General features: G+C 51.8%; 2 protein-coding genes across 3 annotated transcripts; both read right to left on the bottom strand.

Annotated features, from left to right (window-relative positions):
- Positions 1–4,691: 4,691 nt before the first annotated feature.
- On the bottom strand, positions 4,692–19,097 carry Cul7 (cullin 7). 2 transcript variants are annotated; one of them, XM_020157242.2, is made up of 26 exons: positions 18,681–19,097; positions 17,215–17,898; positions 16,734–16,885; positions 16,095–16,595; positions 15,573–15,711; positions 15,282–15,478; positions 14,763–15,021; positions 12,931–13,174; positions 12,744–12,849; positions 11,633–11,860; positions 11,313–11,403; positions 11,047–11,218; positions 10,770–10,875; positions 10,394–10,489; positions 9,963–10,138; positions 9,536–9,669; positions 9,083–9,265; positions 8,730–8,836; positions 8,461–8,643; positions 7,442–7,602; positions 7,060–7,276; positions 6,700–6,967; positions 5,834–5,979; positions 5,589–5,715; positions 5,286–5,491; positions 4,692–5,086 (listed from the first exon to the last, which is right to left on the bottom strand). In XM_020157242.2, exons 2-26 carry the CDS (start codon positions 17,888–17,890, stop codon positions 4,763–4,765), a joined length of 5,199 nt encoding a protein of 1,732 aa, XP_020012831.1. In that variant the 5' UTR covers positions 17,891–17,898; positions 18,681–19,097; the 3' UTR covers positions 4,692–4,762. The 2 variants fall into 2 exon arrangements, with proteins under 2 accessions (XP_020012831.1, XP_020012832.1); XM_020157243.2 differs by having other exon boundaries at positions 17,311–17,898; positions 18,681–19,096.
- A 277-nt stretch (positions 19,098–19,374) lies between these two features.
- Positions 19,375–23,335, bottom strand: Mrpl2 (mitochondrial ribosomal protein L2). The gene is made up of 7 exons (XM_020157087.2): positions 23,159–23,335; positions 21,845–22,013; positions 20,914–21,055; positions 20,685–20,800; positions 20,501–20,611; positions 19,976–20,049; positions 19,375–19,622 (listed from the first exon to the last, which is right to left on the bottom strand). The coding sequence occupies exons 1-7, from the start codon at positions 23,252–23,254 to the stop codon at positions 19,410–19,412; spliced, it is 921 nt and encodes a 306-aa protein (XP_020012676.1). The 5' UTR covers positions 23,255–23,335; the 3' UTR covers positions 19,375–19,409.
- Positions 23,336–23,348: the final 13 nt, after the last annotated feature.

The raw sequence follows: 23,348 nt of genomic DNA, 5'->3' as shown, positions 1-23,348 counted from the left end.
CTGGGTGTCAGGTGACTCACACCTGGAGTCCAAGATACTCAGGAAGTTCAGGCAGGAGCACTGCCTGAGCCTGGGAGTTTGAGACCAGCTTCAACAATGTAGTGAGATTCTTTCTTGTCTCAAAAAAAAAAAAAAAAAATCAGCTATGAAGAAAAGAAGTAGAAGCTGTATGTCTCTGGGGTGGGGAAAGATGTCACTTCAGTGTTCAAGTGGAAGCTGCAGTATAATTGGAGGTGAAGTGTAAAATGGTCCTCTCCCATGACTATAAGTCTAGGGCTGTAACTACCAGTTTGCCTTGCCAGGAGAGCAAAGGATCCAGTGCTACCAGGTCTCCAGCCTCATATGTCAGTCCTACTTTAAAGTCAGAGAATGGATTCTGGCTGATTAAAAACAAAAACTTGTAGGGTGCAGGTGGCTCATGCCTGTGATCCTAAGTGCTTCAGAGGCAGAGATAAGAAGAATCTCAGTTTGAGGCCAGCCTGGGCAAAAAAAGTGAGATACTATCTCAAAAATACCCAACACAAAAAAGGGCTGGCAGAGTGGCTCAAGTGGTAGAGTGCCTGCCTAGCAAGCATGAGGCCCTGAGTTCAAACCCTAGTACTGCAAAAAAACAAAAACAAAAAAAGCCCTGAAAAGCAAAAAATTTTATGCAACTATCAGAACCACTGAGAAGGCTGGAGAGAAGCCCCAGATGAGGGGAAGGGGGCTGGGAATGTAACTTAGTAGCAAGTAGAGTGCTTACCTAATATGTACAAGGCCTTGGGGTCAATCCCCAGCACTGCAAAAAGAAAAAAGGGTGTTGGGGGGGTGTTGGCAGGGATAAAGTCTAAGCAGATAAAAGGACTAAACCTCACTTCAAGCAGAGTATTGAGAAGTGCCTCACTGTTACCAAAATATACTTTCTGTTTTCTTGGGCTTTGCTCTCTAGCCAGGTCATGGTCACATGGTTGCAAGAAGGTGGGCCAAGGTGCCAGGATTTGGTCTTTTTTTTTTTTTTTTTTTTTTTTTTGTGGTACTGGGTGGTTGACCTCACTCTCACATTTGCTAGGCAAGTACTCTCACTTGATGCACTCTGCCAGCCCAGGTCTAGTCTTTTACATGGTGGGAGGTGGACCTGGGTTCTACCTAGATTTGTGGTAGAAGTTTTCCAGATGATGCATGGTCAGAACACAATGTCTACTACAAAGCAGTCATAGCCACCCAAGCCCCTCGAACTACCCCTGTTGCCTTTCAACAAGGACCCAGAGAGGAGACATTGAGAAGGCTCAGGCTTTAAGCTGAGGGTTTTTGGTTCTTTTTTTGGTAATAGCCTTACTGAGATGTAATTGACATTCACATGTTATACAATTTACACATTTGAGGTGATTAGTGTTTTTTAATTTATTTACATAATTGTGCAAGTATTATCACGATTTTGGAGTATTTTTGACATTCCAAAAAGAAACCCTGGCCAGAGCAGTGGTGGCTCACGCCTGTAATCCTAGCTACTCAGGAGGATTGAGGTTCAAAGCCAATCTAGGAAAACAGTTCTCAAGACCCTATCTTGAAAAAACCTGTCACAAAAAAGGACTGGTGGAGTGGCTCAAGGTGTAGGCCCTGAGCTCAAACCCCAGTTTGGAAAAAAAAAAGAAACTTTATACCCTTTGGCAGTCACTCTCCATTTCCTCCCTTTCTCCCTTGCCCTAGGTAACCACTATCTTCTGTCCCTACAGTTTTTTTGTTTTTTTTTTTTAAGAGACAGGATTTCACGATGTAGCCCAGGGTGACCTCAAACTCTTGATCCTCCTGCCTCAGCCTCCCAAATGTTGGAATTATCGATGTGCCACCACATCCAACCTTCTGTCTCTATAGGTTTGCCTGCTGGGGGAACTACTACATAAATGGACTTAACATGTCTTGTGTGTGGGTTTTCCTCCTTTAAGCCTCAAAATAGGTTAATTTCTTAAGGCTAAGTAACCATCATAGGATTTGTGGGTTATTTATTTATTGGGGGGTGGTGGATAGACTTGTCATGCCAACCTAAAGTTTCAAACCAGCTATTGGAATGTAAGGATTTGTTGCTGTGAGGAGGGCCTCACAAGGGGGTCAGAGTAACAAACTGCTGTCTCCTGAGTTATCTTAGAAATTTAGCCAAGCAGACGGTCTGCCCGCTAGAAATAGGTAGTCCTGAGGGCAGAGAAGTAGTACTTAGGTCCTCCTGGTACTGGTGAAGATGGTGGACTGTGCCTGAAGTCAGAGTGACTCTCCTGGATTCCGGCAAATCATCCAGGCCAGTATCTGTGTACTGTGTGCTGAAGGCCAGCAACACGGAGCTGTACTAAAGTCAGGAGTATGCAAGATTTCAGGGCCAGAGCTGGTGGGGTTTTTTGTTTGTGCTAGGGACCAAACCCAAGGCCTGCCTAATGCTGGTATGTTCTTCCTCTTTAGTCAGGTGTGGTGGGTCATTCCTGTAATCCCAGCACCCAAGAGGCTGAGACAGGAAGATAGGGAGTTTTGAGTACAGAGACGCTGTCTCAGAAAACAAGGCAGAGATTGGGAATATCGAGGTTCAAGGCCAGATTGGGCAAAAAGTGATTTCATCTCAGCAACAAGCTGGGCGTATTTCTGCACTTCGATACCAGCTCTACCGGAAGCATAGGTAGGAGGGTCCATGTGATCCAAGAGAGGCCTAAAATGTGAAACAATATTTGAAGATACCTGAAAAGCTAAAAGGGTTGGAGGCATGGCTTGAGTGGCCCTAAATTCAAACCCCAGTACTACCAAAAACATTGCTGGAGAGCTGTGGATGTAGCTCAGAGATCACTTGCCTAGGATGTGCAAAGCCTAGGTTTGATCCCCAGCACCACAGGAAAAAAGGAAGGAAAGGAGGGAGAGTGGGAGGAGAGAAAAGAATAGATAAGTAATAACTTCCTGTATGGGAATGGCAAAGTAGCTTAAGTGGTAGACTGCGTACCAAGTAAAAGGCCCTATGTTCAACCTCTGTATGGCCCCCCCAAAATTTTAAAACATTGCAATGTTAAAAAGAAAAAAATGCTGGAGACCTCTTCCATTGCTGATGAGCAGCAAGGGGTAGGGTGATCAGAGGTAGATCACTTGCCTAGGATGTGCAAAGCCTACCTCTGATGCTTAATAGGTTGAAAGAATGCAGTGAGTTCAAGTGTGATCTTAGAGCACAGCCCGTGCAGGAAGCCTGCAGGGCACTAGCAACACAGGGAGGAGTGCAATGCAAAAAAAAAAAAATCCCATTCTTTGTCTTCCCTACATGCTGGCCTGGCTCCTAGATCCCATAGCAGCTGGGCAGAGCCCAGAGAAGGGCAGAAAGCTCTGGCACCTAAGTACTAGCTCAAGTATAAAAGCAAGAGTAAGGCTCTGAACTCAAACTCCAGCGAAAAAAAAAAAAAGATGGCCTAGACAAATAAAAGACTGATTCTGTTACAAAGGAGAGGTACCCAAGTGACAAACTGTAGCAGTAACCTCAGTGTGCCCTGAGCCCACTGTTGCCCCAGCCTCCTGATGTTAGTCTGAACTCTGCCCCTCAGGGCAGTCATGGACAAATAGACTGCCATCTACTGTGAGAGCCAACAGCATCAGGGGACCAGTACTGCAAAGCAAGTGAGTCCTTTTGAGTGCTGTGGGGTCCCCCTGCCTTCTGTTCCATTGCCTTATCTTGCCTGGCCTTTTTCCCTTAGACTATTTCAAATCTCAGTTCTGGGTGGCACACAGTTCCCTGTTCAGCTTCTGTGTCCTTCCTTATCACGTGACAACTATCATCCCTGCCCCACAAGCTGGTCTTCTGGAGCTTTCTCTTTGTCACCGATGGGCTTGGAGATGAACTTTAAGACTCTCCCTCCTCCCCAGTGGCCCTGTCAAGATACAGAGCTCTGCCCCTGGCACTAGATTCCCTAGCCTGCCCTGCTCTGCCCTGCCTCAGTGTGGGAGGAGCCAGGGCATCAGATCCTAGCAGCACAGCAAGTCTTGCCTGGGGGCAAGGATGGTAGGAATTCAAGGACAGTGTGTGCAGCCCCACTCAGCAGTGGAAGGGTGGAGGCAGCAGAGGGGAGAGGAGCTTGTGGGAGAAGGTTAAGAACTGAGCTGCAGCTCCTTTCAGGACTGCTTCCAACCCAGACCTAAAAACACTGATGGAAGACAATCAGGTTCCTGGGTGCTTGCAGTGGCTGCAGAGGTCTTTTGTCTCTGTCATTCTTCTGTAGGGAAGGTGCCAGTCAATTATGTTCACTGCTGGGAGTGGGCAGTGAAAACAGACCCACTAGCAAAGTCTTCAACCATGTCAGATGCTTCCACACCTGTTACTCATCAGTACCTTGGGTCAATTCCACAAACAAGGCAAATGAAGCCCTGCTTGATAACCTACTCAAGTTACAAAGCACCTGGCCAGCGGCCAAGGTGGGCTTGGAACTCCAGCCTGCTAGGTGAAAATGTTTCTGACCACAACCTCTGGGAAGAGGCTGAGATCCAACTGGGGCATCTTAATCCCCTCCCTGAAGAGGGAGTACTGAGATATACTTGACCCCCCTCCCTTGCTCCCCAGTCCATCTTCCTCCCCCTGACAAGAGTCCTGGCATGTCAGGATACAGCCTCAGTGCCAGAAGGTTCCTTCCCCCACAGCCAGAAAAGCCACCTCCTCCTCTGCTTCCCCACCCCCATCTCTAGCAGCCATTAAACACAGGTCATTAACCAAACCCCTGCATTTTATTTCTGTAGAAAGCCCTAACCTCAGCTACCCCGGATCCCATTTCCAGAACTATCGGAAGGTGGAGAAACTCTGGGTGCCAGTGCAGGAGGCATAGGGCACACCCCGGGAGCGAATCTGCAGGGTGTGGAAGGTGAGGGGTGGGTTGGGCCCTGAGGAGCCTGGGTTCAAGGACTCAGTGTGGGGCTCCATCACGGTCACAGGGACTGCATAGGACAGCATTTGGGGCCGGTCATTATGGCGTCTCAGTGTGCCTTTGCCCAGGAGGTGCAGGATGCAGGAGAGGACGTCAGTGCTGCAGCATGCAGCCCCCATGCCAAGGCTGCTGACTAAACCCCTGGGAGGACACGGGCCCTTCTGCCAAGCCTCCAGCACCTGGTACCAGAAACCAAAGGGTAAAAAGGTCAGGGACACTGAGCCTACCCCTGTCCAGCTTCCACTCCAACTACATACTCCAAGTACATTAAATGCATCCAGATTTCACTGTTCACATACTGACTGGCTGCAGGGCAAACCCACTGCCTCCCATGGGCTGCCCCCTCCCCTCCCCCCACCAGTGCCCACCACTGCTTACCAGACAGACAAGCTGGTCAATGTGCAGGCCCTCATCCCCATGGGCCTTGAGGATTCGGACAACGAGGCAGTTCAGAAGGTTCCGTCTCTTCTCCAAGTTCCGGCCCTCTTCACCCTCAGCTTTCAGGTATGTCTGAGGTGGGACGAGCCACACGTTGCCCCTCCTTGGCCTGGGTTCCTCGCTGCAATCTCGAATCTTCAGCACCCCTGAAATAAACACTGGTCACTTGGACACTGGGGAGCCCACAAGGAGCCTAATGCTAGTGTAGAGCAGATGGCCCACTGCTCATGAACACACACACACCTCCTGGTACATCCTTCTGCTCCTGGAGATCCAAAGGGCCTCTTGAAGAGGTGAGAGGCCCAATTGCTTGATTCAGCATGTCCAGAGGAAGCCCTGAGAGCTCCCGAAGGCTCTCAACAGACAACACCTTAAGAAAAGAGAACACGCAGCATTCAGGGCCTTCCCTGGGATTGAAGGGAGGGAACAGAGAAGCAAAGAGGAGGGAAAAAGTGGGTGAGAGTGGAAAGGCAGAGGGGCTGGGCCACCTTCAGGTCATTGAGATATAGCAGCAGCCACATCTGCACTGTGGACACATGCAGGGTCTGGTCCCCAAACTGCAGCTCAGCCCGGCCCAGCCATGTCCACTGCAGTCCCTTCTGCAGGTCTTGCGTTACGGCAGGGTGGCTCTGACCTGGAGAAGTGCCGGGAAAGGGATGGGAGACAAAGGGTAGGAGAAAGGATGGAGCATGTGCCATTGGCCAAGCTTTGCCCTGCTGATGTCTGCAGAGCGGATGCATGGCTTCTGCATTTACACACACTGGTGACTCCTCATCTGAGATGCAGATCATCTTGGCCTTCTCTGGGCCTGTCTGGGCCTGGGGGAGCCATTCTGCCTACTCCTGTGCAGGCAGGCTCCAATCAGTGCCCATTTGTTTTAGGCAGACAAAACCATGAAGTGAGGAAGGACTGAGGCTCTCATCAAACTGGCTTACTGCAAGGAAACTTGTCTCCCCACAAGTCTGGGAGCACTTGAGGGCAGGGGCTGAGTGTGCTCTGTTGCTGTCCAGCCTAGGGATTAGTCCCCAGTCGACTGTTTAGGACTGACTGGGAAGGAACCACACACCCACTCCAAGGGGAAGCCCTTTCTGGTGGCCTCAGGTGCCTCCTGCCTCCATCTCCCTCACCACCCACAGAGATCCCTGAGGTCTGGAATCTGATAGAACCCCCACCCCCCAGCCAAAGCCCAAATTCCTCCCTTTCTCCTCATATCTGCCTCCTTTTCCCATTGCCTACGGGAGTCTTATCCCTCAAGACCATCATTTTACCCATCTAGGCTCCCAACCCAGCCTATCCCAATTCCAGGTCCTTTTCCAATAGCCCATCCTTTCCCCAGTCCTGCCTGGCTGCTCACTCTTGTTGTAGAACTTGGAATATCGATTCAAAGTGCCCCTCAGGTAGGAAGGCAGGCAGGTTCTGGGGTTCAGTGTGTGGCAGATGGAGGCCACAGGCCAGTAGCGTGGGGACAGGACGAGCACAGATACTTCTGGCATTGCCCCTTCATAGTAGAGGTCCTCATTCTCCTCTTCTTCCTCTCCCTCTGCCATGGCCATGGCTGCTGTTGCTCCAGCATCCTCTTCCTTCTCACTCTTATGCTCCTTGCCACTGGCCTCATGGTCCACCTGAAGGGGCACAGGGTTCTCAAATGCCCAGCCTGCTCCATGCTCTCTTCCTTCCTGCCTTCCCACTTGCTCATCCCTTCCCTGGTGCCCACCTGAATTTTCTTCTCTGTGTCCTCCAGCTTCAGCAGTTCCTGGTCGAGCTGCTGGAGCTGATAGACATGGAACTGGCGCTGCAGCTCCTCTGAGGTGCTGAGGCTCTGCAACATGAGCTGGGGGAGGCGGTTGGGGAAACAGAGGCCGATCTGCTCCAGCACGGCCCCCTCCAGCCAGCTGGAGCCCAAGCTCAGGAGACGGTCTGCCATGTAGTGCCTGCAACACACAGCCCAGGAAGATAAGTTTGAGTGCTAGCAAGGCCCAGCCTCCTACCCCAAGGCTCCTGCCTGACTGTATCCCAGACTCCCAGGCTTTGTGAACTGTCCCTGCCCCTCTGCCAGCTTACTGCCCCCCCATCTAACTCCCTATGTCCACACTCACTGGTAGTAATGCTCAAAGGTGGTAGCTATCTCCAGACCAGAGAAATTTAGGACAGTTTCCAGGCAGCGTTGCAATTGTGCCAGCATCTCCATTCCTCGAGCTCCCCCGATCCGGCTGCCCTGGATCCGCTGGTCAATGTGCCGAGCAAACTGCTCACTCACCTGAGTGTTTGGAAAGCACAGGAAAACCAGGACTAGGTGTAGAAGTGTACACCTGTAATCCCAATACTCAAGAGCCTGAGACAGGAGGATTGTGAGTTCAGCCCGGGCTACAGGGTAGGACCCTGTCTCAAAAAAAAACAAAAAAAGAAAACCATGAGCGAGTGAGCCAGTGGAGTAGGTGAGTGGTGAGTGGGAGCCACCAGGGGATGGCTTCCATCCTCCTATTTACGCTTTCTGGCATAGCTAGGATGACATGTGTGTGCCACTACGCCCAGCTCTGGAACTTTTCGTCTGGGTTAGCTTCCTGATCTCTTCCTCCCAAATAGCCAGGATTACAGACGTGAGTCACTTGCACCTGGCCTTAAACCATTTTTTTAAAAAAGAAAACAGAGCCAGGCACGGGTGTTTCACGCCTGCAAGCTTAGCTACTCAGGAGGCAGAGATCAGGAGGATCTCAGTTTGAAGCAAGCCCGGGCAAACAGTTCACAAGATTGATCTTGAAAATACCCAACACAAAAAAGGGCTTGGAGTGGCTCTAGTGATAGAGCACCTGCCTAGCAAGTGTGAGGCTCTGAGTTCAAATCCCACTACTATAAAATAAAACAAAACAAAACCAGGAGAGAGCAATAAAGTTGACATATTATGTATCAATAGACGAATATGTATTATATGCAGATATATTAGGACGGCATGCTACAGTCACGATTTTTTCCCCTACTTTTCTAATTTTCAATAATAACATGGTTATATAGAAATACATGTGTCACTGACACATGAATAGACGTGAGCCATTTTGGGGAGGCAGGGAAGGGATACTCTGTGGGGAGAAGCCCAGGTGAGGTATGGACAGGAGCTTACATGAGCAGCTCTGAGAAAAGGGAGCTTCAGCAAGGCACCAGCACAGCCATTCTGCAGCGCCTGTAAGAAGGCTGCCCTTGGCCCAAACAGCTCAGAACTTGACTTCTGCAGGTTATAAAATTGCTCGCAGTAGCGGGGCACAAAGTCGTCATCCCGCCAGGAGGAGGTCAGAAAGTTATTCACCTGGAAGGAAGAGGCAGGAGCACGAAGTGCCACCCAATATGCCACCATCACGGTGACCCCTCAACCCCACACCTGCTCCTGCCCACCTGCTCCTCCACCACGGCCTGCCAACAGCGGGTCAGGTTTCTCATGATACTGCTTGGAAGTCCCCGGATGGACAAGGACCTCCAGTCATGGCTTCTGGTTCTGCCGTCTGTGGAGAGAAAGAAAGTAGCAGAGGAAGAGGGGCAGCCTCTCAGCAAATGGGAGGGGGGGCGGGACAAGGCCTTTGTCATCCCCCTCCCTTACCTCTCCCACCTTTGTGGGGCGACACAAACTAGAAGATGGACACGGTGGGTACGTGGGGAGGGAAGGGTGAGGAGGGACGGAAGCTTATGTGTGAGCAGGGGCCCAGGGAAACACTCCTAACCAGATTTCTTCTGGGACCCCCAATACTCACTGGGCTGAGGGGTGGCCACCACCGGAGGGGCTGCCTCACAGGGCTCCACGTGCACCAGCAGGTGGGTGAGGCGGCGCACCCGTGAGGAGAAAGCTGCCGCACGACTCTGGGGGTTCTGAGCAGCCTCCCGACACTCCAGGTACTGGTCCAGCAGCCAGCCCAGAGGGCTGGTGCCGTCCTCATCTGGAGGTTGAAAAAAGTAAATTAAGGCATGACTCTTCTCTAGGGAAGGGGTAGAGACTAGGCTGGATGGAGGTGTAGATGAAGAACAACTGGACAGAATGACATGGGGAGAGGGGGCAGCCCTAGGCTGGTCCCTGGCTGGGAGAACTGGAGACTAGGGCGACAAACACAGGGTCTAAGAGAACCGAAAACATTGACTCAGGTAGTTAATGTCAATTAACTGGGAATAATGACGAGGAGCAGGTTAGCATGGCCAGGGTGGATGGTTACCGGGACAGGTGATGTTCTGCACGAGGGGGCTGACCAGGGCCTCCCAGCAGGTCTTGCCCAGTGCTTGGGCAGCCTCGTCGTCAGGGAGGAAACGATCAGCAAAATTCTGCTCCTGACGCAGAGCCCCATTGAGCCTGGGGAGGAGGATGGAGGAGAATGCAGGACAGTGTCAGGGCTCATGGACTGAGGTGCTCAGTGCCCACCCAGCCGGCTCATCCCCAGCACCTAGCCCAGAGCCCCACTCAGTATTTCAGAAGTGCCCTGAGTCACCATTCCCAGGACAGCACATGGGGAATCTCTTTTATTTTTTTCTTTCCCTCCCTAGGCAGATTAAAACCCCACCTCACATACTCCCGAGAACCCCGTCCACTAGCCATCTGTGATAACCTGGTGTCACATAGACGGGCTCACAGGGGTTCTCACATACCTAGAGCTCAGGTGCAGGAGACTCCTACGGTCTTCTGCTATGTCCTGGCTCCAGGCCTGCGCCCGAACCATGTAGAAGAGGCGTGTGTGACGACACAGTTGCTCCCGGAACACTGGCCAGAAAGTGGGCTTGGGACCCAAGACTTCCAGCCCCCGAATTCGAGTGTCAATGCCACCCTGCAATGACCATAGGCGCACCCTCTTCAGGACAGATTGAGGTTGGTTATGCTCTCAAGCCTGGAGCTGCCCGAGACCCAAATTCAAGGTCTGCAAAAGTGTCGGGACTTAGGGCTGGAGTGTGGCTCAGTAACACAGCACTTGCGTAGCAGGCACAAGGCCCCGGGTTTGATCCCCAGCACCAAAAAAAAAAAAAAAAAGGTGCCAGGGCTTAGACACCCATACCCAGGAGCCACACCACAACCGTAGCCCCACCTGCTGGCAGCGTTTTATGCGGATCTGGATGATGGGCCAGAAGCGAGTCAGGTTCTCCAGGAGTGTCACCCGGCTGGCACAAGGCATCACATTTACCTGGTGAGGCGCAGAGGGGACAGTCACCTCCACATGTGTGCATGGAAGTTTTGAGAGCACCCACTTCAGCTCTAAACCCCTTACCATGTCCTTCCCTTCTCTACCCCGGGACATAGGGTTCCTGACAAAGGGGACTTAATGCCACCCCTACTGCTATGGGGCTGATTCCATCACACAGCACAGGGATAAAGGACTCTACTCTCTCTGAGGGCTCCAGACAGGTAGGAGGGTAGGAGTTTAGGGTCAAGCAGAAGGGCAGATCCTGCACAGGGGCCCCTACCGAGTTGAGTTCTGTGTTAAGAGAGCTGGTGCTGTCGCCCCCGCACACCACCACCCGAGCCGGCATGTAGCTTGAGTCCTCCCCGGCCACCAGCAGAGTCAGCTGCCTGGAGTGGGGAGGAGGAGCTAGTGGGAACTGGAACCTGCCATGTCCATGCACACAGAGCCGAGGGGACTCTTTGGCCAAATTTGGAGCGTGGTGCTTCCCCAAGACGAACACAGAGAGGTCGTGAGCAAGCACAGGTGTGTGGCTAGGCACATGCAAGGGAGAAGGTTACCTGATGTGGACACCCTGGCGCATGTGCAGGGTGATGGAGTGACAGCCTGCACTACCCTTGGACTCCCAGTAGGTCTTGGGATTGCGGTCCGTCAGTCTGCAGGCCCGGTGCGGGTTGGAAGACACCTCCACCTTCTGCCAGCACTTGTCCTCCTTCACTTCCACGCTGGAGCCTGGGGGCACGTGGAGAGGGTAAGGCTGATGCCTGCTAGGTGTAGAAGAAGATGCAGGCACCGGCACATTGAGCAGGTGGAGGTGGGAACGAACCCTGGCACAGGTATCTGAGGAGGACATCAAAGAAGGGGATATTGATGGGCCGGTGGGTTCGTCTGTGGTCTTCGATCTGGCCCAGCACCATCTGCAGCCGAACATCAGAGAGAGGAAATTTGGGGAGGGACACAAAACGTACATAGAAGACAGTCAAACAGTCGGGGGAAGAGGGAGAGGGTGGGGAACAAATGCCCCAGGCTCACTAGTCACCTGCTGTACCCAGCTGCAGAAATACATCCCCTTCCCTGCCACTGTTCGGGTTCCATATTCTTTTGCAGCTCTGAACCCACAAGCTGTGCCCTGCCCTTCCTCCTGACCTGGATGCAGCCGCCCAGGATGTTGGTGGTGAGCTTCCTGTAGAGGTGGGCATGCTTCTCACACTTGAACACCATGTCCCTCAGCTCCTGAGCCAGCTCCAGCTTTCCCAGGTGCTTTTCCAGGGCCTTGGAGATGGCATCTCGGGCTCCCAGCTGATTGAGCACCACAGCATAGTCCCTGCTCACTGAGGTCAGGCGGTGCAGGAAGAAGATCAGTTCTTGGAGCACCTGGGAGGGGGTGTCAAGGAGGTGGTGAAAACGGGACAGGCACGGACCACAAGGCCACCCACAGTGGTAATATACCCACCATATGCTGGGTGCTGGGGTGCTGCAGTAAGCGACACAGAGTGAGGAAGTAAAAGGAAAGGGATAGGGGACACACAAGAGGTGAAGTTAGAGAACCAAACAGAAGCCAAAAAGGAAGAGCCAAAGGACCTTCTGCCGCCCTAGGGTTCTTGGCTACAGAGCATGTTGGCAAAAGGTGCAGAGAGTGACTCGGATTGCTCATTCAGGCCCCCAATGTGGGTACCTGGAGGGTTGGGAGGGGAGCAAGAGGGACTGGATTTGTGAGTGGACCCTTGGTGAGCCCACCTCAAAAACTAAAAGCTGTGTAACAGCCAGAGGTGTGGACTATTGGTCCCCACTGCCACCATGACCCTAGTTCTCTGTCCTTTTCTAGAACCTTCTGTGCCCAGGACCTCCTGTAACTCTTGCAGGGAATTCTGGTATGTGCAGCCTTCATTCCTAAAGGCCCAGTCAGAAAAAGGAGCCTCTGGAGCTCTTGTTTATATTTGCATAAGGAAACACAGGAGGAACACAAAAATTAATATAAGTGGTTAACAATAGCGGGGGTGGGGGGGCACTGACAGAGCACTAAATCAGACAAGAGCATGAATTCTCAATGTATACCTTGTTAATATTGTTTTGATTTGTGAGCTGTGTGAATGTGTTACCTATTTAAAAAAATAAAATTCAATTTTAAAAGCAAAACTTAAATCAAGAGTATAAAGGCTATGTCGTGCACTTCAAGCCTTGCCCAGGATATTTGCCTCACTAGTGACTGCCTTGTGTCCTATCCCTCCCAGTGTCTCTCGGAGAAGGGTAGGGATACCTCTCGGTCAGTGTTGGGGGACCGCAGGCAGGCCATGCAGGCATCCATGGCCTCGTGCCAGGGGAGCAGCAGCGCCTCGGGGAAGTCTACCAGCTTCATCAGAATTCTGTGGGGCAAGGGCAGGAAGGGAGAAAGATGTGCAGCTGGCCTGAGGTTCCCTTTGCCCCAACCCTCACCAGCTCCTCACCTCAGCACAGTCAGGTGCAGGGTCTTATTGGTGGCTGGAGTGTCAAGGCTCTGCATCAATTCGAGGAAAGGCTGGGGCTGCCGCTGGAGCTGCAGCAGGCAGGACTTGACCTGGCTCTCCAGGGGCCCCTCTGAGCCAGAGCCAAGGGCTTGCTCCAAATCTACAAGGAGTTTCCCAGCAGGACCCAAACCCTCCACCAGAGACTTCAGGGCAGCACTGGGGCTCTGAGAGGGGGGTTCTTTTGCTACAGGAAGAGAGGCATGGCAAGAATTGGCCATGTTAGTGGTGCAAAGCCTCAGAAAAAAGATTCATCTTTTTTCTAGTTTCTCCTAAAAATGATTTTGATGTTTTCTTTTATACTTGTTTATTTTTGTAGTACCAAGGTTTTAAACTCGTGCTTGCTAGTCAGGTGCTCTATCGCTTGAGCCATGTCTCCAGCTTTTGCCTCCAGCTGTTTTTTTTTTTTTTTTTTTTTGGTGTTAGGACTAAATCCCTGGCCTCTGATTTTTCCTGTCTTCCTCAAAGTTAGTTTTGAAGAGCTCAGAACATCTCTTACTATACTTAGAAGATAGCTCCATGATGTTATTTGTTTCTTTGGTGGGACTGGGGTTTGAACTCAGGGCTTCACACTTGCAAAGTAGATGTTCCATGGCTTGAGCCACACCTCCAGTCAATTTTGCTCTGGCTATCTTGGAGATGGGGGTCTCAAGAACTATTTGCCTGGGCTGGCCTCAACCAGCAATCCTCCTGCTCAGCCTCCCAAGTATCGAGGTACCTAGGATTTACAGGGGTGAGATCTGTGCCAGACCATGACTTTATAATCTTAAAATGACAAAGTAGCTTTCTGTCTGCAAACAGCAGCGCATACAATAGGGCCAAGCATATGGTTCATGTTTGTAATCCCAGCTATCCAGGAGGCAGAGATGAGGATGACTGTGGATGGAGGCCAACCTGGTCAATGAGTCCCCCATCTCAACAAAAAAGCTGGGTGTGGTGAAGCATGCCTGTCATTCCAGCTACCCAAGAGAGTTTTGAATAGTGTGAACATGACCCAGGTCAGCCTAGGGAAAATACTTGAGACTCTACCTGAAAAATAACTAAAGGGAAAAGGGATGGGGGCATGGCTCAAGTGGCAGAGTGCCTGCCTAGCAAGCAGGAGGACTGAGTTCAAAGCCCAGTACTGAAGGAAAAAGAAAAAAGCATACAGGTACGGTAGCACATGCCTAAAATCCTCAAATTCAAATTCCACCATTTAAGAGGTGGAGGCAGGAGGACCTGGGCTACATATTGAAACACTGTCTCAAGAAAAAAAAAAAAAACATATATATATATATATATATATATATATATATATATGTATGAGTGTATGAGTGTATATATATAAAATAACTTGCTTTTCTCTACCTGTTCAAATTTTTTAAAGGCTTCATAAATCTGTTACTGTTTTCTAACCTTACATCACTATTCTTTCTTTTTTTTTGTGTGTTTTTTTTTTCCTTTGGTGGCACTGGGATTTGAACTCAGGGCCTCACACTTGGTAGGCAGGTGCTTTATGGTTTGAGTTACTCTCTGCCAGCTTGTTTTGTTTTTTTGAGCTGGAGTTTCCGATGTTGCCCATATGGAACTTCTGGGCTCAAGAGACCTCTTGCCTCAGTTTCCTGAGTAGCTGGACTACAGGGATCAGCACTGAGCCCAACTTTCCTACTTTACCCTCTTAAGTTTCAGATTCTTGCTAAGGTGCCATCTCTTCCAGATGAGATGGCACAATAGTCAGTAGCGTGAATGCCCTCCCACAGGCAGGTCTGCTCAGCTGCCATCTGCCTGGCACCCACCTTCCACTCTGGCTGCATCTTCTGATTCCTGGGGCTGGCCCTGGGCTCTCGGCAGGAGCACATCTTGCTGGGCTTCTAGAAGGGTTGGATGAGCTGGCTGCCCTGCCAGGGCCTCGGGCCCATACTTTCTGTAGACATGGCAGTTGAGCAGGTCCCTGAGGGCACTGTCATCAAGTTGCTGTGGCAGAGTCAATAGCAGATCCTGGACCAGCTCAATGGGCACAGTCAGCTCAGCCAGGATCTCCTCGTCCAAAATGTGCTGTCAAGGAGAAACTTACTGCAGGCAGCCCTACGGGGCAGACTATGAGGGTGGGGATCTCCCTACACACACATCCTCCACTTTCAACTTCTCATGGGTGACTCCTCCCAAACAGCCCACCATCATGGGCACTGCCGAACATTCTAGAACCCTCCGGTGACCCCTTATGCTATCTGACCTTCACTTCCCATCTGGAGCCTTCCAAATACTTATTACAATTCAGCCCCAACAGCAGTGTCCTCTAGCCCCTGAGTGCCTACCTCCCCATCCAGGTTCTCCTGTAGGAGCTGGAGAACCCCCTGACGGTCAGGTCCATCCAACTTCTTGATGAAAAAGAGGAGCTCCCACCACTCGGCTTGGGTCAGGTGTTCACTCTCCTCAGTGTCCTCATCCTCAGGCAGCACATAAGGCACAGCATAGAGCTCAGTCATGGGCTTCCAGCGCCAGGAGGGCAAGGCTGTGGAAATGGGCCATCACACAGCCATGTCACTGTCCAGCCAAGCCACTGCTCCGCTGCTCAGGGCTGAGCCCTGCTTCCTCTTGGAGCTCACCTCTGCCCAGAGCTCCACTGACCACTGCCCCCTGGTACTCATCAGCCTCAACCGCATCCTCAATGTCTTCCTCAAAGCCCAGGATCTCCAGCATGTGCCAGTGTACCCAGTAGGTGCGGCCTGTCGACTCCCACAACACCTGAAGGATAGGGAAAATCAAGGACAGGGAAGAGAGGGATGGCTGATTACTGACTGTGGGCCTAATAACTTGGAAACATAGCCTATGGGGTGACCACCTGGCCAGGTTGGGAAAGACCTCCAAAGAGCCAAACAGTGGCATATGGAGAACACACACACAAAGGGCACTGCTTCTCCTCTCACCCTACACGATGGCATATGCCTCTCCATTTCCACCTGGCCTCAGGCACCCTAGAGCCCTGATTCTGTCTCACTCCCCCAAATGGTCCCCTTTTACCATCTTCATCTTATTGACCCTTTTCTCCTTGGGTGGCCCACCAGAGCCCCTCAAACGGAAAGTCTGGTGAAGCCCCACCCAGAATAAGATTCTCAGTAGTGCCTCACCTGCACGGGGGGCACTCCACTATTGCTCTGCCGGAACTCGCCCTCATCCCCCCTACTGATCTCCTCATAGTCATCCAGCATTCGTACTCGCATCCCTGGCTGCAGCATGTCCCGCACGTATAAGGCATAGGTGTTGCCGCTTGCGAACTCAGTGCGAGGGCGAAACCGTCTTGACCTCTTGAAGGAACGCTGGGGCTGGGAGGGTGGGAGCCGTGGGCTGCTATCTGCAGGCTGAGGCTGGAAGATGGAACAGGGGGACCGAGCCGAGCTCCCTGGTCTGGTCGAAGCCCAGTCCCAGCGCATGGCCTGCACCAGCTCGGAGATCAGGGTGCCCATGGTCATACTGAATTCCAGCTCCAACCGGCCCCTCTCCACACTCAACTCCTCAGGAGCAGAGTTGTTCTGGGCTCCTGGCTCCCCAGCACTGTCATTCAGTTGATCCAGCAGGGAGGTGACATGCAAATAGCGTTTCACAAGGGAGAAGAGCAGCCTTCCTGGGACCTGTGGGATACAACTGATGGCTTTTACCCATCTTGCCTCAATCTTAGCCCATCTTTCCACAGCCTACAGTGACAGATGCAAAGGCCTGGTCCTTAGATCTTGCTTACAGCTTCCCCCACCCATGTCCCCACGAGATACCTGAGGCAGTTGAATACCCTCGAAAGACATGGGATGTTCAGAGAGAGTGGCCTGTGCAAATAGTGCTAGCAGCGCACAGCGGCTGTCAAAATCCAGGTGTTTCTCAATGGCCTCTTGTTGGCTCAATGACAGAAGGATCTGGGTCCGGGTGCCTGTAACCCACACCCCAATCAGTAACTGCTCTCTAACCTCGCCCTTCCCAGGCATCCGCCCCAGACTTTCTACTTACTCAGTGACAACCCTTTGCTACCACTCAGTGGGAATGACATATTTTTTGATTTACTTCAAAAGCCAAAATTTACTGTTGCACGCACGCACACACACACACACACACACACACACACACACACAATCTGCAAAAGTCTAAACTCTAAAAGGTTCTTGCAGATTCAGTTTTTCCTCTTTGTGCAGTGATACCCCCACCCCACACCCACCTCCTTTTCTTCCAACTATAAGAAGGGTAACAGAATCGTTTACGTACTGATGAGGTCAGAGGCTCCTGCCACAGTGTCCTGTGAGTCCCTGAGCCGACCCAGCCCCTCTCCTGCTCTCCCTTCCTCCCCAAGCTGCCCCTCACCAGCATCATGGGAGGACAGGGCTTGTATCATCCGGCCTGCACTCCAGCGAATCTGGTAGTCAGGACTACTCAGCATGTGCATGAGCAGGTCCAGGACTCTTGGGTCTTTGAAGACCCCAGTGAGGGGCTCGATGCTGGCATAGGCACTGAGCACATGGACAGTGTGAAGCAGAGGAGCAGGAGGGACAGTTCCCATACACTCCTCCAGCTGCCGAAGGGCCCTCTGAATCAGGGACTTCACTTCAGTTTCCATCTCCCCCAGCACGGCTTTGTCCAGAGCGCCGGCCTCTGCTGCAGATTCCTGGGAGGGCCCGATGACTTGGCCGTCCTCGCCTAGCATCTTGTGGCAGTTGGCATAGATCTCGTCGTCAGACATCCACAGCAGGATGTGCTCAGCCTTGCAGTCCACTTGACCAGATCCCCCTTCCCCATCATCTCCGCGCTTGAGGATGAGCCAGCGGATCTGGTACTCAGGATGCCCGTCATGGCCCACCCGCTGGCGGATCAGCTCCTCAGGATAGGCATGCAAGCCAGGCCCCAGGGGCACCCTGAATTCCCTGTAGCGGAGTTCTCCCACCATCCTGGCACCTGAGACACACAAGAAAAAGGGAATAGGCAAGCTAGAGTAAGATGGAAGGTCAGAAAATCAAGGGCATCCAGGAGTTGGGGAAGCAAATGCAGCAACAGCTGTTGGGCTGGGTTGGGGTAAAGCTGGGCCAAGATTAGGCAGAGGAACACGGGGCGGGGGGTGGGGGTGGGGTTGTTCTGAGAAAACAAAATCTGGGGGTTAAAAGAAAGGTCTTCAAGGCTTGCAGCCTGGAGTGCATTGGTTTGCAGAAAGATGATGGGGCAGCCCAGTCTTGGGGTTACAAGTCAATCCCACGGCCCTGCCAGAGGCAGCAGCAGCTCTGGACAGATGTGTGGACGCAGAGGGGTATGTTCAGGGGGTTGGGAGGGAGATCTCGAGTTTGTGGAAAGGGGTGCTATCTTTAGAGTTGAAGCACCCGATTGTGGGCAAGGAGACCCAGAGAACTGACGGTGGAGTGGGAGAGCAAGGCGTGATGGGCTGGAAAGAGGGGGTGGGGAGTTGAAGGCGCCCATGACTGGAGTAACTGGAGCAGCGGAGCTGGTGGGAACGCCTCGAGGCCAGGGACAGGGCGCACAGGAGACCCAGTGGGTGAGGGGCGCAAGGCTTGGCGGACCTGAGAAGCCCGGGGAGCGCGCGGTAGGATGGGAGAGGGGGTCTAGGCCCAATGAAGAATTCCCCAGCACGGTGGGAAAGGGGTCGCGAGATGGAGAGAGCGCGGGTCTCGGTGGGCGAGCAAAAGCCCAGGGTAGGGGGAAGGGGACCGCGGCGGGGCTCTGGCCACCTCAGAAGTCCGCCGGGGTCCTGGCGCGAGGCCTGTCCTTCGCAGAGCTAGGGACGCGGCACAGGCTCAGCCGATGGCGGCGACGCTGGCGCAGATTTGGGCCCCGCCTGGGCCCCCCGAGGGGGTCGAGGCGTATAGGCGGGAGGGGGCGTGTCTCTGCTGGACAGACAGGCGGGCAAGGGGTGTGGCGCGCGGGGACCTAGGGGCCGGGCCGCTGTCCTCAGCGCCCTTGCGCGTCAGCTCCGCTGGGGCAGGGCGGGATCTGGTCCCAGCGGGCGGCACCGTGCGCCCAGCTTTTGGGTGTGTGTGTGAGGTGTCTGCCGCCCACCCAGAGCCACGGCTCATTTCCGCCGGACCCAGCGGAAAGCTGGGGGCCCGGGGAGCGCGCCTGGGCGGAGCCGCGGGTGCCACCTCGGTTCCGTGCGGCACCTCCTCTTTTGCACCGCCTTTCCTGTTCCTTTTTGTCCTTCCTCCTGCCGCCGGAAGTGCTCATTTCCCAAAGGCAGAACTGGAGTAGACCTTGGAGGTCATTTATCTCCCCCTTTCCATACTGTCCTTGCTTCTTTTGCCGACGTCTGTACCCCCTCCCCTTTCCCCAAAAAAAGAGCAATAGAAAAAGACAAAATACCTGTTTGCTTCTTTTGCCGACGTCTGTACCCCCTCCCCTTTCCCCAAAAAAAGAGCAATAGAAAAAGACAGGGGGGGACATTTTATTAGAATTCAGAGATATCAGCTTTGGGCAGCAGCGGAGGGCAGCTTCACATAATTCTTCATGGGAGGCAGTGGCCGAATCTTTCGGCCAGCCCAGCCTCCTTTGCGGTGCCATAGTCCACTGTTAGGCCTCTTGCCCAGCCAGCGGTTCCGACCCGCTTTGCCAATGACCCGTTTGTTATGGTCCACGTTGGATACTCGACCTACTGTTGCTATGCAGGTATCCAGCACCTAAGCAAAAAAGCAGAGAAGGCATTGTGGGCGAAAGAGCCTGACAATGTTGAGAGAATGATCCGGGGTGGGGGTGCTTTGTACACTCAATAAGCCAAGGGGGAGACGAAAAGCACAGCGGAGTTGAATCTAAGAGCAGGTCCTACAGTAGGAAGTGGGTGATTGAAAAAGACATTCTACTTGTCCCACCATAGTGCCAACCTGACAAGGCATGCTTAGTCAAGTGGCACGGGACAGATCCAGCTGGAGGCAACTCCTAGCATATAAAACACCAGGAGCTGTCCCTGGCAGGAAAGGTACATTCCAAAAATTCCTCCTTTGCCAATCCCTCCCACCTGTAACCACATACACACCTGCATCTGCCTTTTAGAGGGCAGCTGGATAATGGCGGTCCCATTGACCTTCCTCAGCAGCACACCGCATGTCCCTGGGGAAGGGAGAAGTAGCTTTGCCCCCTCCACAAGGTGGGGGGCTTCCGGGGGGACCATATCCTACATTTTGCCCTTTGCATGCTATGTTTTAGGTTAAAATACAAACAAATATTCTATGTTCCTTTTTTTTCCTTTTTTCCCTTGGAGTTTGAACTCAGGGCCTACACTTTGAACCACTCCACCAGCCCTTTTTTGATGAGTATTTTTGAGATAGGGTCTCACAAACTATTTGCCCAGGTTAGCTTCAAACTTCGATCATCCTGATCTCTGCCTCCTGAGTAGCTAGGAATACAGGTGTGAGCCACCAGCACCCAGATATGTTCCTTGTGTTCTTCTTTTCCTCCCACCAGTGGACCAGATGTGTGCCCATGGATTTACAGAATTTTGATGTCAGGTACCCCTTGGCCTTACAAATTATTGGACCTGGGTAGCTTCTTTTCCCCATACCTGCAGCCCTGATATACTGGGCCCCTCGGCCTGGCTCACTTTCCACGTTGTTGATGAGGGTCCCCACAGGCAGAGCCCCTAGAGGATGTGCATCCCCTTCCTGAGCAGCAACTAAAAGACAGAATTTCATCAGCACTGGGATCTTTGAAGCCTCACACACACACATCTGGCAACCATTTCTCACCTGCCATTCGGCCTATATGGTTAGAGTTCAGGATTGTATCTCCTGCCTGCATGTTTTCTGTGGCAATGATCCAGCGTTTCCGGCTTCCCCCAGCAACCAGAGCTATGTCTGCTGACCTGTTCAGGATGATGGACAAGTAAACAGACCATCAAGGAAGCCCCTCATTTTCTAAGAATCTACATATCAGTCATTCAGACCACACCCTCACGGTCCCTTGTTCCAAACTTGCCTACAGGGATCATAGCGGACTATAACAACCTTCTCCTTGAACGGTCCTGGCTTGGTCTCCTGCTCTGGCCGGAAACGCAGAAAGTCAATCATGCGATAACGTTGCTTGTGGCCCCCACCAATACCATGCACTCGGATGCGGCCTATGGTCAATAAAGTTTGGGGACATGATCCATATCAGACTAGTTCAGCTCCCAGCACTGGGAAAGGCCTGTCTTGAGCCACAGAGCAATGCGTCCCAACATTATGGCACAAACAGAAAATGATAAAGGGCTGGGGATAGAGTTCAGTGGTAGAGGGCTTGCCTAGCATGTGCAAGGCCTGGGTTTCATCCACAGCACACACACATACACACACACAAAAATTGTATAAACTTACAAATGACTTTTCAAATTACTGAATTCAGTAAAGTTTTTTGTTTTGTTTTGTTTTTTTGGTGGAGGCAGTGCTGGGGTTTGAACTCAGGGCCTCACACTAGGCCTGCACTCTACCACTTGAGTCACTCTATCAGCCTTGTGTGTGTGTGTGTGTGTGTGTGTGTGTGTGTTGGGCATTTTTGAGGAAGGATCTCTCTATTTGCCTAGGCTGGTTTCAACCCACGATCCTCCTGATCTCTGCCTCCTGAGTAGCTAGGATTATGGGCATGAGACACCAGCGCCCAGAAGAAATCAGCTGAGTTTGAGTCATGTAAATCAGACTTAGATTTAGAAATTATGGAAGGGTATGAAGAGAAATGTTATAGCACTTCCCATTAATGGCAATTGTCTGTTGCTTTGTGGTCCCTCTTCTGGCTTCAATGATGTTCTACATATAAAAAGAGCTCCTCAATAAATGCTTTTTAATTACATGCCTCTGCCACTTTTCAAGGTATACGTGTATTATTATGAACAAATAGATTCTTTACTATGAAGTCCCCTTGCTCTTTCTCCCACCTGTGTGGTCTCGACCCCCAGACTTCCTCATCTTAATTGGTTTAATGGTGTACTTAGTATGACTCTTCCAGGACACAGACTTGGCACTAAGGCCAACGGAAGTAAGTACTGGCCGGCAATGGAGCAACGTCAAGGCAGAGGGCAGCTGAAGGAGTGCATTGCTCATCACCTAGGGATAAAAAGAAATCTCTCACTTAAAGGCTAATTGAAAGAGAAAACATCAGAGAACCAAGGGAGAAGGTACAGACCAACTTTAGCTTGTAGTCCACTTCCTCCTGGAAGTGTACCAGACCAGCAGGTGAAAACCTCCACCCTTCTCAACTTGTATAAATACCAGTGCAAAGTGTTTATCCAGGTGTGTATGTGTGGATTACCTCTCCTCTTTGATCCTCTCACCTCTAAAGTATTTCAAAGGGATGTTCTCCCCTTTGTCATTCCTTCCAAATTTGGTTCAAGCTCTCTCCTCTAGGAAGGAAACCTTCCCTAAACAGTTCCTTTCTCCAGACCTGGTAAATTCCATGCATTATACCACCATCAGCACCAATGCCTGTTGTCCTCTGTACTACATTTCCAGTTTTTCACATACGAATGAAGGGTATTATTTGTCTTGTTGCTTACTGTATTCCCAAGTATTTTACAGAGAAGCTTGGTTTGGTTTTGAACTTTAAATATGAGGCAGGATTGACTTCTCTTTCCTGTGACTCACGAGTTGTCCACGAGGGACCTAAAGATACCTTCTACTGAGACTCCTATTTTTGCTATTCTGTATTCTGTAACTCATCGGGTTGGTTCAGCAGTAGGTACCATAATGGTTAAGTGTACAGGCTCTGGAGAAGAGGGGTTAGCTCAGTAGTAGAGCGAATGCTTACTGGGTTCAGTCCCAAGCACAGAACCAACGAGAATAACAACAAAAAGGCTCTGAAGCCAGACGGCCTGGAACCAATGGTTGGTGTGTGACATCAGAATACTCGTCAGTTTTCTCATCTGTAAAATGAGAATAACTACTACTTTACAGAGTGGTTTTAAGGAGTTCATTTGAAACGTCTATTATGTCTCGTTATGGTAGACAATAAACGTTAGTTACACCTGTACAACTGGTGATCTTCAAAAGCACTTGCACTCCAGTATCTCGGCGAAAGCTCTCGCCCTATGAGAGAGCAACACTTATACAGGAAAGCTAAGGCTAAGGGTGATTTTATCCAAGATCACGAGATTCCTAACCGAAGTCGCTCGCAACACCCACCTCCCATCCCCGGCTGCCCTCTCTCCGCGGGCCACACGGAAATAGTCTACTTCCCGGGTAAGGCGGATTACCTGGGCGGCAGGGAGCAGAGTCGGGACAGGGGTGGTAACGGCGGGGGGCGCCAGGCTCAGAGAGCCCAGAGCACGGGTCAGAGCCCACAAGGCCATAGGGGTGGTCCGGGTCCTCTGGACGCAGCACGCCTGCTTTTACTCAGGCTGTCTGGCGCACTCAGAGGACGTCAGCGTCCAGGCGCCGTCGCTC

Source organism: Castor canadensis, chromosome 8, assembly GCF_047511655.1.
Source record: "Castor canadensis chromosome 8, mCasCan1.hap1v2, whole genome shotgun sequence".
Lineage (NCBI taxonomy): Eukaryota > Metazoa > Chordata > Mammalia > Rodentia > Castoridae > Castor > Castor canadensis.
The sequence above is the reverse complement of the archived record's forward strand: the minus strand, read 5'-3'. Positions and strand labels throughout refer to the sequence as shown.

What these genes read in the sequence shown, in the direction of transcription:
- Cul7 (XM_020157242.2), bottom strand. Translation starts at nt 17,890, where the DNA reads ATGGTGGGAGAACTCCGCTACAGGGAATTCAGGGTGCCCCTGGGGCCT. An exon ending in CTCCTGCACCTGAGCTCTAG is followed by an intron (nt 9,670 to 9,962) that starts GTATGTGAGAAC and finishes CCTCCTCCCCAG; the next exon opens with GCTCAATGGGGCTCTGCGTC. An exon ending in TATATCTCAATGACCTGAAG is followed by an intron (nt 5,716 to 5,833) that starts GTGGCCCAGCCC and finishes TCTTTTCTTAAG; the next exon opens with GTGTTGTCTGTTGAGAGCCT.
- Mrpl2 (XM_020157087.2), bottom strand. Translation starts at nt 23,254, where the DNA reads ATGGCCTTGTGGGCTCTGACCCGTGCTCTGGGCTCTCTGAGCCTGGCG. An exon ending in CTCTGCTCCCTGCCGCCCAG is followed by an intron (nt 22,014 to 23,158) that starts GTAATCCGCCTT and finishes TTTTATCCCTAG; the next exon opens with GTGATGAGCAATGCACTCCT. An exon ending in CCTCTAAAAGGCAGATGCAG is followed by an intron (nt 19,623 to 19,975) that starts GTGTGTATGTGG and finishes TTTTTTGCTTAG; the next exon opens with GTGCTGGATACCTGCATAGC.